At 43.1% G+C, this 13,482-nt stretch overlaps 1 protein-coding gene across 1 annotated transcript in view; it reads left to right on the forward strand.

The window, feature by feature from the left end:
• Window positions 1–2,700: 2,700 nt before the first annotated feature.
• The window catches only part of KPNA7 (karyopherin subunit alpha 7), a 68,605-nt gene continuing 57,823 nt past the window's right edge, over window positions 2,701–13,482 (forward strand). Inside the window, exons 1-6 of the mRNA XM_007942606.1 lie at window positions 2,701–2,778; window positions 4,797–4,879; window positions 5,309–5,577; window positions 6,734–6,816; window positions 10,309–10,572; window positions 12,889–13,122. Of these exons, the coding sequence (XP_007940797.1) occupies window positions 2,701–2,778; window positions 4,797–4,879; window positions 5,309–5,577; window positions 6,734–6,816; window positions 10,309–10,572; window positions 12,889–13,122 (1,011 nt within the window). The remainder of the gene's footprint in view (window positions 2,779–4,796; window positions 4,880–5,308; window positions 5,578–6,733; window positions 6,817–10,308; window positions 10,573–12,888; window positions 13,123–13,482) is intronic.

The raw sequence follows: 13,482 nt of genomic DNA on the forward strand, positions 1-13,482 counted from the left end.
ATGGTATAATTTTGCAAGACCAACTTACTCATTGCAGATACCTTTTTCAACAACTTAAATGGTGTCTATACATAGGAACCTCACCAGATAAAGAGATAATGGAAAAACTCAATACCTTCAGTCAGAACAAGGCCAAGGTCTGACTGTGGAACAGGCCATCAACTTGTATATACGCAAGTTGAAGTTGAAGCTGAAGAAAATTAAAAGAAGTCCGTGAGAGCCAAAATATATATCCTCCTGAATTTAGACAGTGTTTCTTTGCTATTCATAAGGTTTTTCCTGGCCAATTCTTTGAGAAGTGGATGGCTTCTTCCTTCTTTCTAGTCTGTCTCAGTCTGTAAGCTGGGCTGATACCTGTGCACAATGTGCACCACACTGCGTTTGAAACACCAGTGGCTCAGCCTCAAGACTCACATCAACATGTCACCATGGTAGGACAAACTGACAGACAAGTTTGTCTCCCTGTTGGAAACCTCTCCTACCACCCTTACCTGGATCCCTGCAGTTGACTCCTCATCTGTCCTGGTCCCCAGGCCTATTCCTCTCCTCTCTCCCGTTCTCCCACCCTGCTGCTTTAGGGCATGGCCTGGGTTCCTTCTCCTCACCTGGATCCCTGCGGCTGACTCCTTGTCTGTCCCGGTCTCTGAATTTAGAGACCATCTGAAGAATAGATTTGATGCATTGAATACATGACTGAAGACCAGATGAGTTGTGGGATCATATCAAGAACATCATACATGAAGAAAGCAAAAGGTCATTAAAAAGACAAGCAGGAAGAAAAGATGGATGTCAGGAGAGACTCAGAAACTTGCTCTTGAATGGCAAGGAGCTAAAGCAAATGGAAGAATTGATGAAGTAAAGTATCTGAACAAAAGGTTTCAAGTAGTGGCTCCAGAAGACAAAGTATTACAATGTGCAAAGACTAGGAGTTACAAAATCAAAAGGGAAGAACACTCTTGGCATTTTTAAATCCAAAAGAACTGAAGAAAAAATTCAAGGCTTGAATTGCAACACAAAAGGATTCTATGGGCAAAATATTGAATGATGTAGAAAGCATCAAGAGAAGATGGAAGGAATATATAGAGTCACTGCATCAGAAAGGATTGGTCAATCTTCAGCTATCTCAAGAGGTAGCATATGATCAAGAACTGATGGTATTGGAGGAAGAATTCCAAGCTGCACTGAAGGAACTGGTGAAAAAACAAAACTCTGGGAATTGATGGAATACCCATCAAGATTTCAACAAACAGATGCAACACAGAAAGTGCTCACCTATTTATGCCAAGAAATTTTGAATGTTTCTAGCTAACAAACTAGAAAAAAATCCATGTTTGTGCCCATTCCAAAGAAAGGTAATCCAACACAATGCAGACATTATCAAACAATATCATGAACATCCCATGCAAGTAAAATTATGCTGAAAATAATTAAAAAACACTTGGCAGCAGTATATTGACAAGGAATTGCCAGAAATTCAAGCTGGATTCAGAAGAGACGTGGAAGGAAGGAGGGTCATCATTGCTGATTTCAGATGGATCTTGGCTGAAAGCAAAGAATACCAGAAAGATGTTTACCTGTGTTTCATTGACTGTGCAAAGGCATCTGACTGTGTGGATCATAACAAATTATGGATAACATTGGGAAGAATGGGAATTCTGAAATACTTCATTGTGCTCATGAGGAACCTGTGCATAGACCAAGAGGCATTCATTTGAATAGAACAAGGATACTGTGTGGCTTTAAATCAGAAAAGGTGTGCGTCAGAGCTGTATCCTTTCATGATACTTTCTCAGTGTGTATCTGAGCAAATAATTCAAGAAGCTGGATTATATGGAGAAGAATGTGGTGTCAGGATTGACAGAAGACTCATTAATAACCTCCAATACACAGATGACACAACCTTGCTTGCTAAAATGAAGAAGACTTGGAACACTTGCTGATGAAGACCAAAGACTACAGAGTCCAGTATGGGTTATGCCTCAACCTAAAGAAAACACAAAATCCTCACAACCGGACCAGTAAGGAACATCATGATAAATGGAGAGAAGATTGAAATTGTCAAGGATTTCATTTTACTTGATCCACAATCAATGCCCATGGAAGCAGCAGTCAAGAAATCAAATGTCGTATTGCTTTGGGAAAATCTGCACAAAAGATATCTTTGCTCTTCAACACTTTAAAGACTAAGGTGAACCTGACACAATCCACTGTCTTCGTAGTAGCCTCATGTGCATGTGAAAACTGGAAAATGAATAAGGAAGACCGAAGAATTATTGACGCATTTGAATTGTGTTGGCGAAGAATATTGAATACACCATCTGGTGGCATAGTGCCTAAGGCATTTGACTGCTAACCAGAAGGCTGGCAGTTCAAACTCACCAGCCACTTGTCGGAAGGAAGATTGGGCAATCTGCTTCCATAGAGATACCACCTCAGAAACCAAACGAGGGGCTGCTATGAGTCAGATCCTACTCGATGGCAGTGAGTTTGGTTTTTGGTTTTGGTTTGCCAAAGAACTAACACATCTGTCTTAGAAGTACAGCCAGAATGCTCCTTAGAAGCAAGAGTTTGTTTCTCATGCTATGGACACATTATCAGAAGGGACCAGTTCCTGGAGAAAGGTATCGAGCTTGGTGAAGTAGAGCATCAGTAAAAAAGGGGAAGACTCTCAACGAGGTAGATTGACACAGTGCTGCAACAATGAATTCAAGCGTGGCAGCGATTGTGAGGGTGGCACTGGACTCGGCCGTGTTGTGTTCTGGTGTTCACAGGCTCACTGTGAGTCAAAACAGACTTGATGGCACCTGACAACAACAACAATTGAGACGATCATGTGAATTTTTTTCTTTGTTACGTTAATATTGTGTATTCCATTGATTTTCATATGTTGAACCAACTTTACACTTTGGGGATGATGTATATATACCCTTGTTGTTGTTATGTGCCGTTGATTCCGACCCGACATATAGCAACCTCTCCTTGGGTTTCTGAGGCAGTATCACTACAGAAATAGATTGCCCAACCCTTGGTCGTGGTATATAACCCTTTTATGTTTTTGTTGTTGCTAGATTTAGTATTTTGAGGATATTTCCATCTGCATTTATGAGAAATATTATTTCATAGTTTTTTTAAAGTATCTTTTGTTTTGGTATCAGGTAATACTAGCATCATAGGATGAGTTGAGAAGTGTTCTCTCTATTTTTTAGAAGAGTTTGTGAAGGATTAGTGTTAATTCCTATAATGTTTGGGAAAAAAATCACCACTAAAGCCATCTGAGCCTGGAGTTTTCTTTAAGTTAATAATTTAAATATTTTAAGTCTATTATTATTATTATTATTATTATTATTATTAATTCAGTCTCTTTAAGATATTGCCAGTAATTCAGTTGACTCCTCTTAAGTCAATGTTGGCGATTGTGTTTCTAGCAATGTGTCCATTTCATCTCTATTTTCTAAAATGTTTCCTTAAAAACCTTTATATTTCTATAAAGTCTGTAGTAATACCTTACTTTCATTCCTAATTTTAGTAATTTGAGTTTTTTTCTTGGTCAGTTTAACTAAAGTTTTGTCAGTTTCATCAATCTTTTCAAATAATCAATTTTTTATTGTATTTATTTATTTTTTAATATTTCCCTCATTCATTTATTTATTTCCACTATACTCTTTATTATTTCCTTCTTTCTGCCTGCTTTGGGTTTAATTTTCTGTTAAAGTTTTTTAAAGTATAATACTAGGTTATTGATTTCAGATCTTTCCTTTTAATAGAGACATTTATAGCTATAAATTTGCTTCTAGGCTCTGCTTTAGCTGCATCCCAGCTAAAGCACTCATCACAAAGTACTTCCTAAATTCTCTCTCTCTCTCTTTTTTTTTTTTTTTTTTGAGCCATTGGTTATTTAATAGTGTGTTGCTTAACTTTCACATATTTGTGACTTTCCCAAATTTCCTTCTGTTACTGATTTCTAATCTCACTCCACTGTGGTAAAAGAACATACTTTGTACAATTTCAGCCCTTTGAAATTTATTGAGATGCATTATATGGCCTAGCACATTGTCTGTCTTGAAGAATATTCCATGTGCACTTGAATGTGTATTCTGTGATTAGGTGAGCTCCTTGTCAGGTAAATAAAGGGAGCTTTGCAAGTAGGATTTTCCAGGGAACTACCAGATGAGTCAAATAATGACAATTTTCTGGGAGTAAGGTTTTGAAGGAGTTGTTACACCCCAATTTATTTTTCCCCCCAGTGGCTACTAGGCTGTTGGCTTTCATCCTAATTTGGGCTTTTGGTTTTCAAAGCTACCATGGAGTTGGAGAGGGGATGACAGGAATAGGGCAACTTACAATGTCCCAGAGCTTACTGTTCTTATCACGATCCAGGCTTTTACTTGAATAAATACTTCCTGGCTTGAATAACTAAATTGCTGCAGCCATTAGTTAATTTCTAGAATTTTGAATAAGTTGATGCTGATCATTTTTGCATTTTCTTAGTGCTTATGGAGGAGAGAATTTTCAGGAGGGTCCTTCTGCTGCCATTTTAGCTGACATCCATTAGCATGTTCTTACTGCATGCCTTTAAAAAGATACTGGGTATCAAAGATGATAAGAATTAGCTTTTGTCTAAAGCAGGAGGCTTCTGAGGGGCCATCAGTGTCTTTCCCTCCCTGGACATTGACCAGTGTGCAGGACAGGGCATTCTGGTCAAGCCAGCCTGTTCTGATCAGATGGATGGCTAGACTAGATGACCTTCACCATTCATTTTGTGGGGCACTCTGACCTGAACATCTCTCTCCTTGCAGGTCAGCCTCACCCTGGATGAAATAGTCAATGGTGTGAATGGCACAGACCCAGAGCTGTGTTTCCAGGCCACCCAGGCAGCCAGGTATCACCAGAGAGATTTCTGCTGTTTGCTGGCTTGGAGGTGGAAGGGAGCTCCAGTAGCCTATGTGGTTTCTTGGCAATGGCACAATGCCCACAAAATATAAGAAAAGGCTCATCCTTCCAGAAGAGAGATCCAATTGCTGCTCTTCACTGTCCTTGAGGGCAACTTAAAATATGCAATGTGTTGTCAGAGATGAATGGCTTCATTTAAATTGGCCTCTGCAGGAATCTCTGCTCATAGATAATACCTGTAGGGAAAATGTCACTTCATCGCTGCACAGTGCTACGGTCTGGACTCTAGGCTACTGAGTAGCTCTAGCTGAGCTGTTTGTCTCACTTGATAGTTAGGAATGCCAAGAACATCCATAACAGAGGTTCTTACTACTTGCTTTCATGTGACTTGTTTCTCTAATTCTCTTTCGTTGCCTAGGAAAATGCTGTCCCGGGAAAGGAACCCACCCCTCAAGTTAACGGTGGAAGCAGGACTCGTCCCCAGGCTGGTGGAGTTCCTGAAGTCCTCCCTTTACCCCTGCTTGCAGTTTGAGGCAGCCTGGGCTCTGACCAACATTGCTTCAGGGCCGTCAGAGCTGACCCGAGCTGTGGTGGAAGGGGGTGCCGTCCAGCCCTTGATTGAGCTCCTGTCTTCCTCTGATGTGGCTTTATGTGAACAGGCAGTATGGGCCCTTGGCAATATAGCAGGTGAGCTGCACCCCTCGGTGGGCTAAGAAAAGTGGTCCAGGCCTGTGGCAGGTACGGGAACTCTTTGGGCGGTATGGTGGGCTTAATATTTTGGACCCCCTGCCAGGATGGATGTTGTTGTTACTCGCTGTTAAGTCAACTCCAAGTCAGAGTGACCTGATGTCTGACAGAATGAAACATTACTGGGTCCTGTCAAGGGAACATATTTTACAAGTGTCACTTTGGCTTGGGGTAAGGTCTCCCATGAGGACTCAGTCACAGGAGTGCCATCATGGATATGGGCCTTTATTCCCTACAGGGCCCAGGAAAGTACACACTGAGACGTCAGTACTGCAGGGTTGGAAGTCAACCCAACCTCTGCTCCCCGATTCCTGTCTGACGTAAATCCCAATACTCTCCAGGGAAACAAACTCAATTGGGCCCCTCGAGATTTTGACAAACTAAGATCAGCCAAGTGTTAGCAATTTCGGTTCAGGGAGGAAACAAGCCACCATGACGGGGTGGACAGAAACAGCGTGATCAGACCTTCAAAGACTTCAGGTACTGGAGTTAGCAGCTACAGACTACAGATAGCTTCTAAAATGCTTGCAGGTAGGAAGCCCCAGTCACAGAGACCTTCTGCCTCTCACTCTGTGGGGGTCAGTAGGCAACAGGCAAGATTGGGGGTATAATATTATTAATGCCTTGCCTGATGGCTGAGGAATACAAACTGAGACTTCCATGGTCTCAAGTTGGTGGTTGAGCCTAAGTAGCAGACAGTGGATAGCCGATACATAGTGATTTTCCCAGATTTTGCTCTGAATTGCATTTGGAAGTTACCCTTCAACATCCTGAGAGTCATGCTATAAAACACTCCCAGCATTTAGAGTACATTCCCTGGGGCTTTATACGTCCATGACCTCTGCTGACAGCAGCTGCAGCTACTTGGTGTCTCCACTGTCCATGTCAAACTTATCTTACCAACCAACACGTTGGAGACCCTGAATTTCATACATGACTATCCTATCGACTCGCCAAACCCAGGAATGAGTTTAGGCCTCTTGCTCATTGAGGAGATCATTTTTTTTTTTAAAAAAAAAAACAAAAAAACTTGTTCACCAACCCTGGGGGTTCTCTTTGTTCTCTCTCTGAATGTCATTCTCTGACCTGTTTGTAGGTGACTGCCCAGAGTTCAGAGACATCGTTATCTCAAGCAACGCCATCCCACATTTGCTGACCCTGGTTTTGTCACCCATACCAGTGAGTGCCTTTAAATTAGAAACCTCGCCAGGGAACAAATTCTCCAGGTTGGGAAATTTTGGGTGGTAGTTCCAAATCAACGGTAGGTTGTGTGGCTGCTGCCTGGTCCCCTAAGACAGCCGTTAAGAACAAAGTCTAGTACTCAGTATCAATATGGTTAAAGTTTGACCCAGATTTGTCTGTAGAGGCCCGTAGTACTGATCTTTCTTTTGTAGCATTGGGGGAAAGTTCATTAAAGTTTTTCTAAGGTTACCACCCTATAAAAGTAGATGGCTGAGTTCTCCGTTCAAGGGCACAGACAGATTCAGTGGCTCATCAGTTCTCTGCATGGGTAATAGGTTTGGAGGTTAGAGTGGAAGAGGATTGATGTGGCAATAATAGAGGACTCCCTGGGTTAGGAATTGAATTTGGGTCCAGTTTGCCCCAAACTAAAATGAAGAGAAGGGAGCATTCAAAAAACCAAGGAAATCCAAAGAAGATACAGAAATGGCCAATGAGCACATGAAAAGACGCTCAACATTATTAGCCATTAGAAAAATGTCTGTCAGAACCACAATGAGATATCACTCCACACCCAGTAAAATGGCTGTCATCAAAAAAAGAAAAATAACAAATGTAGGTGAGGATGTAGAGAAATGGTACATTGCTGTGGCGGGAATGTAAAATGGTACAACCACCATAGAAAATAGTTTGACGATTCTTCAAATAGTTAAACACAGAATTACCATATGACCCAGCAATTCCACGCCTAGGTATATGCCCCCCGAAAATGAAAACAGGTATGCAAACAGATACTTACACAGCAATGTTCATAGCAGTACTATTCATAGCCAAGAAGTACACATCAACAGAAGAATGGACAAGAGAAAAACAGTATATACACTACAATGGAGTATTATTTAGCCATAGAAAGCAATGAGGTAGTGATATTTATTACAATATGGATAAACCTTGAAGATATCATGCTAAATGAAAGAAGCCAGGCATAAAAGGGTAAATATTACATGATTCTGCTTATATGAACTGTCTGTTGTTGTTGTTTGGCCCCCCAGTTCATGGCCTGGGTGGTACAAGTAGTTTGCAATTGGCTGCTAACTGTAAGGTTGGCAGCTTGAATCTACCTAGAAGTTCCATGAAAGAAAGGCCTGGTGATCTGCTTCTGTAAAGATTCTAGCCAAGAAAGCCCTATAGAGCAGTTCTCTCTGTAACAGATGGGAAAACCAAATAAAAAAACAAACCAAACTCAATGCCATCAAGTCAAATCTGACTCACAGCAACCCTTCCTTGGGTTTCTGAGACAGTATATCTATGGAAGTAGATTGCCCAATCTTCCTTCTGAGAAGTGGCTGGTGGGTTTGAACCACCATCCTTCTGGTTAACAGTCAAATGCCTTAGGCACTGTACCACCAGAGCTGCCTAATAGATGGGGTCACCGTGAAATACCTAGAATAGGCAAATCCACCAAAGCAGGAAGTAGATTGGAGGTTGCCATGGGAAGGGGGAGTGGGGAATTTCTGTTTGGGGTAATAAAAAGTTTTGGAAAACGATAGTGGTGATGATGACACAACATTGTGAATGTAATTAATGCCACTGAGATGTACACTTTAAAATGGTTAAAATTACATATTTCATGTTACATGTATTTTACCACAGTAATAATAATAAGCTGAGGGCATGTGTGCAAAGACCTCAATATAGGAGAAAACCTGACTAGAAAAAGGCTAGCATGACCAAGGAAGTTTGCAAAGGAAAAAACACTGTAAGAAAGCCAGTTGGTTTAGGCATCTTCCTAGTAGCAATGGGAAGCCTTTGGAGGATTTCAAGCCAGGACGTGATGAGGTCTGATCTTTCTGAAAGATCCTTCCAGATAGTTTATACAGAATTACAGCAGAAGGACATAGTCAAGTGCATTGACCTGGGATGTGTGATGTGCTAGATGTGGTGAAACCAAAAAGCAAGCCTGTTGCCATTAATTCAATTCCAATTCATAGCAACCCTATAGGACAGAGTAGAACTGCTCCAGAGAGTTTTCAAGGCTATAATCTTTATGGAAGCTGATTGCCATATCTATCTCCTGCAGAGCGACTGATTGGTTCAAACTGCCAACCTTTCAGTCCACAGTTAAACACTCAACCATTATGCCACCTGAGCTCCCATCTAGCCATGGTATAAAGACAGAAGGAAGCAAGGATGCCCAAATTTCACATTGGGTCATTTAGATGATTGTCCTCATATAGAACTGGGAAAGGTGGTGGGAGGAAGGAACCAGAGCTTTAGCTGTTGCCATTAAGCTGAAGTGAGTTAGAGACTCACTCTGCATCAGGTGTGGGGGGTATGCAGGTCTAGGTAAGTGTGTGTACATATAGTCGTTCTGCTGGGCGAGGTGGTCTAGAACAGGGGTCAGCAAACATACTGTGGCCAGCTGCTTGTTTTTTGTAAAGTTTTATTGAAACATGATCATGCCCATTTGTTTACATATTGACTGTGGCTGTTTTTGTGCTATAATATGGTAAGGTTGAGTAGTTGCAACAGAGATCATAATGGCCTGGCAAAGCTGGAAATGTGTACTACCTGGCCCTTGACAGAAAAAGTTGGCCAACCCCTAACCTAGAATATAAGGAGAGCTGGGACTGGGTCCTGGGGCCTCAAACATTCAGAGGTCAGGCGGTCTGAGGAAGAGAAGGATCAACCCATGTGTCAGAAGAAGGCCAGAAGGTTTGGTGTGACAGATGCCAAGGAGAGATTTTTCAAGTGGGAATGGCTGGCTCCTAAACACAGCTAAGTTCAGGACAGTGATTTTAGGCCTGAGAAGCCTCTGTTGGGTTTAGAGACTTGGGAGGAGCCAGTTTCTATCATTAACTACAAAGAAGCTGGTGCAGAAAGGATACTGTTTGAAGAACAAAGGGAAAGCCGTGAGGCAGGCAGTGAATATAGATGCATCTTTGAAAATGGACCATGAAAGATAGGAGTGAGGCGATGGCTGGAGAGGTGGCAAGTGAAGAATCAAAGTTGAAGATGCCAGAAAGTGCTTTCATGCTGGTGGGAGTGGTTCAGGGGAGAGGCGACCCTGGGGGCAGAGTCCTTAAAGGCATGAAGGATGGGGTCCAGAGGTGAGGTAGGAAACTGGTCCTTGAACAGAAGGACAGAAATGTGGTGACATGCTGGGAGAGTTATGATTGGGGAGAGGACCCAGTGACTCCTGCTCGCTCTTGATTTTTGTCAATAAAACAACATTCGTCCGTCAACTGAATAGGGTGGGGAAGGATGTTTTGAACAATATAAAGGAACCTCCATCTAACACTTGAGTATTTGAAATTTGAAATTCATTGTTTGTGTCCTAGGTCCCTTTCATTACCTAAAACAAGTTCCTATCTGAAGTGCAAAAGCTCTGGTCCATGTCAGTCAATAATATTGATCACACATGGCAAGAACATGCTGCCATGTGTTTTCTCTCCTTTGCCCTCAATGCTAGGAGTGATCTCTTTGTTACAGATCACGTTCCTGAGAAACATCACATGGACCTTGTCCAACCTGTGCCGGAACAAGAACCCGTACCCTTGTGCAAAGGCGGTGGAGCAAATGCTGCCTATCCTCTTAAACCTCCTGCATCACTCTGACACTGAGGTTCTCTCGGACGCCTGCTGGGCCCTGTCCTACCTCACCGATGGCTGCAACAAGCGCATCGGCCAAGTGGTTGGCACAGGCGTCCTGCCTAGGCTGGTGGAGCTCATGACCAGCTCAGAACTCAATATCTTGGTAAATATCATCCCAGGGCCTCTCTGTCTCTATGATGGCCTTCAGCCTAGAGTCCATAAGTCATGTTCATTTTAGCAAATTCTGTTCTATGCTCCCCCACTTTCCTACCCAGGCCATCCACAGTCAGCTCTAAACCCTTTCCCTATAACAAAGCTTGCCATCTGCAATTCCCTGGTCTTTGCCTTTCTTTAGTCAAAGGCTTGAATTGATTTTGATCTAAAATCTGGTCAGTATTAAGGTGGGAGTCCTGGCTGCACAACGATTGAGCTCTCGGCTGCTAACTATGAAAGGTCAGTGGTTTGCACCCACCCACTGGCTCCACGAGAGAAAGAACTGGCAATCCGCTTGTGTAAAGACTGCAGCCAAGAAAACCCTACAGGGCAGGTCTACTGTCACGTGGGCTTCCTGTGAGTCAGACATTGACTTGACAGCACCGAACAATAATAATTTATTCTTTCTTAATCTGATTACTAGAAAATACAGAAAAGCACCAAAGAACCAAAGTGAAAATTGCTTGTAATCTGACCACCCAGTAAACTACTTTTTTTTTTTTTTTTAACTACATTTCCTTCTAGGCATGTATCCATGTAGACTTTAATAAGTTGGCTTATATGGGATATATTTTTTAGGTGGTAAAGCTCATTGTGATGTTTGAATGTTTTACCCATTGCCATTGAGTCTATTTTGACTCAAAGCAACTTTATAGGCCAGAGTAGAACTGCCCCATAGGGTTTCCAAGAGTAATCTATGAGCAAGCGGACTGCCTCATCTTTCCCTTGCAGAGTGGCTGATGGGTAGGAATGACCAGCCTTTTGATTAACAGCCAACTGCTCAACCACTGTGGCTGCTTCTGTAAAGATTCACAGCGTTGGAAAGCCTCCAGGGCAGTTCTGCTCTGACCTCTAGGGTCCCTGTGCATTGGATGGACCTGACGGCAATAGGTTGAACTTGGCGCAGAAGCGTATAAAGGAAATTCTCGTATTTCCCTCCAGTTAGTTCTTGTAGATCAGAGTATAGACAAAAACAAGTCAAACCAAAGCGAACCTTTGCTGTGTTATGAAACACAGGTTACTTGGATAATCCACTGCTTTGAAATGCAGGTGTGTTATATTTAAGATGCCTCCATCTACCCCTTCTGGTTTCTATGCCTAATATTACACATTACATAGCCTTAATGAGTCTCTAGGAGCCCTGGTGGCACAATGGTCAAGAGCTCGGCTTCTAACCGAAGAGTTGGCAGTCCGAATCCACCTACTAGCTCTGTGGAAGAAACACTGGTGATCTGCTCCTGTCAAGATTACAGCCTAGAAAACCCTGTGGAGCAGTTCCACTCTGTCACATGGGTTCACAATGAATCAACATGGACTCAACAGCTCTTAACTACAACAGTGGTCCATTCTGAGATTCAGATAGTATAGGAAGGTTGGTTTGTGGTAGTACTGGGTTGGGGGGAGAGTGTGAGGAGAGTATCTACAGAAGCTGTTGATCCCAGGGGCCTGGAGCCCAGGTGGAGCTGCTCTGGCAAGGCTGTGACTGGTCTACACACTACTCCCACCTCCCAGTTGAGTAGCAAGGATGTGGCATCCTAGACTAGGAAAGTTCTAGAACTGTGGATGGGCTGTGCTGGGGCTACAAACCTTACCACTGCAATACTGATACACCAAAATAAATCTGCAGTCAACCTTCCTAGCTCAATTGTGGTCTTGAGCCCAGTTGTAGACCCAATGTGGGGAACTTTAAATGTTATTGCAAGAAATACCAAGAAATACCATTGGGATCCCATTAAACACCAAAAAAACCAAACCCAGTGCCGTCAGGTCCATTCTGACTCATGGCAACACCATGGGCTCCATGGGGGTTTCTTGGCTACATCTTTACAGAAGTGGATCACCAGGCTTTGCTTCCACAGTGCCACTGTACGGGTTTGAACAACCAACCTTGAGGTTAGTGGTCAAGTACAAACTGATCGCACCACCCCAGAACCAATATGTCTTCAGTACAAAATATTACATGATAAGCATTATATCAATTTAGCACTTTTCCCAGTGTAAGGATATGAAAAGGATAGCATCATTCCTTGATAAAGAAACCCCTTTAGCTCTCTCTCCCACTTGAGCCAGATGGATTGGTAAGCTGGCACGTACCTTTAAACTATGCAATCAGCCATGGATGAGCTGAATTAATGGTTGTGGGGTATCATCACTGCTCACAAGCTTCCAGAGAAGCATCAGCATAACATGACTAATGTTTGGGAGGACCATCTTGCACGGGGTAAATTTGCAACCTCTGGTTAGACTTCTAGTGTTCTTCTTCCAGACCCCTTCTCTCCGCACGGTGGGGAACGTCGTCACGGGAACGGATCAGCAGACCCAGATGGCCATTGATGCGGGCATGCTGAATGTGCTGCCCCAGCTCCTAAGGCACCCCAGGTCCTCCATCCAGAAGGAAGCGGCCTGGGCCCTGAGCAACGTGGCCGCAGGGCCCCACCAGCACATCCAGCAGCTGATTGGTCACGGCACGCTGCCTCCCTTAGTGGCTCTGCTGAAAAACGTAAGTCACCCTCTGTAGCGCCCTTGGCCAGAGACAACTTTCCAACTAGCCCTGTGTTTCCAAGTAGGCTTCCTCCTTCAGGAGTTGAACACAGCCTAAGAAGCAAATTACAGCCAAGTCTCAGTATTTGTGGTAGCTGTGGTCTATAATAGATGGTCTGTAAAGGGGTACCAGTGGCACAGTGGTTAAGAAGTAGACTAGTAACGGAAAGGTCAGTGGTTTGCACCCACCCGGAGGTTCCACTAGAGAAAGACCTGGCAACCTGCTTCGGTGAAGATTGTTGTTGCTGTTAAGTGCCGTCGAGTCGTTTCCGACTCATAGCAACCCCATGCACAGCAGAACGAAACACTGCCTGATCCC

The sequence above is a fragment of the Orycteropus afer genome, unplaced genomic scaffold (genome assembly GCF_000298275.1).
Source record: "Orycteropus afer afer isolate SDZICR_OR568_19922 unplaced genomic scaffold, OryAfe1.0 scaffold00006, whole genome shotgun sequence".
NCBI classification, from domain to species: domain Eukaryota; kingdom Metazoa; phylum Chordata; class Mammalia; order Tubulidentata; family Orycteropodidae; genus Orycteropus; species Orycteropus afer.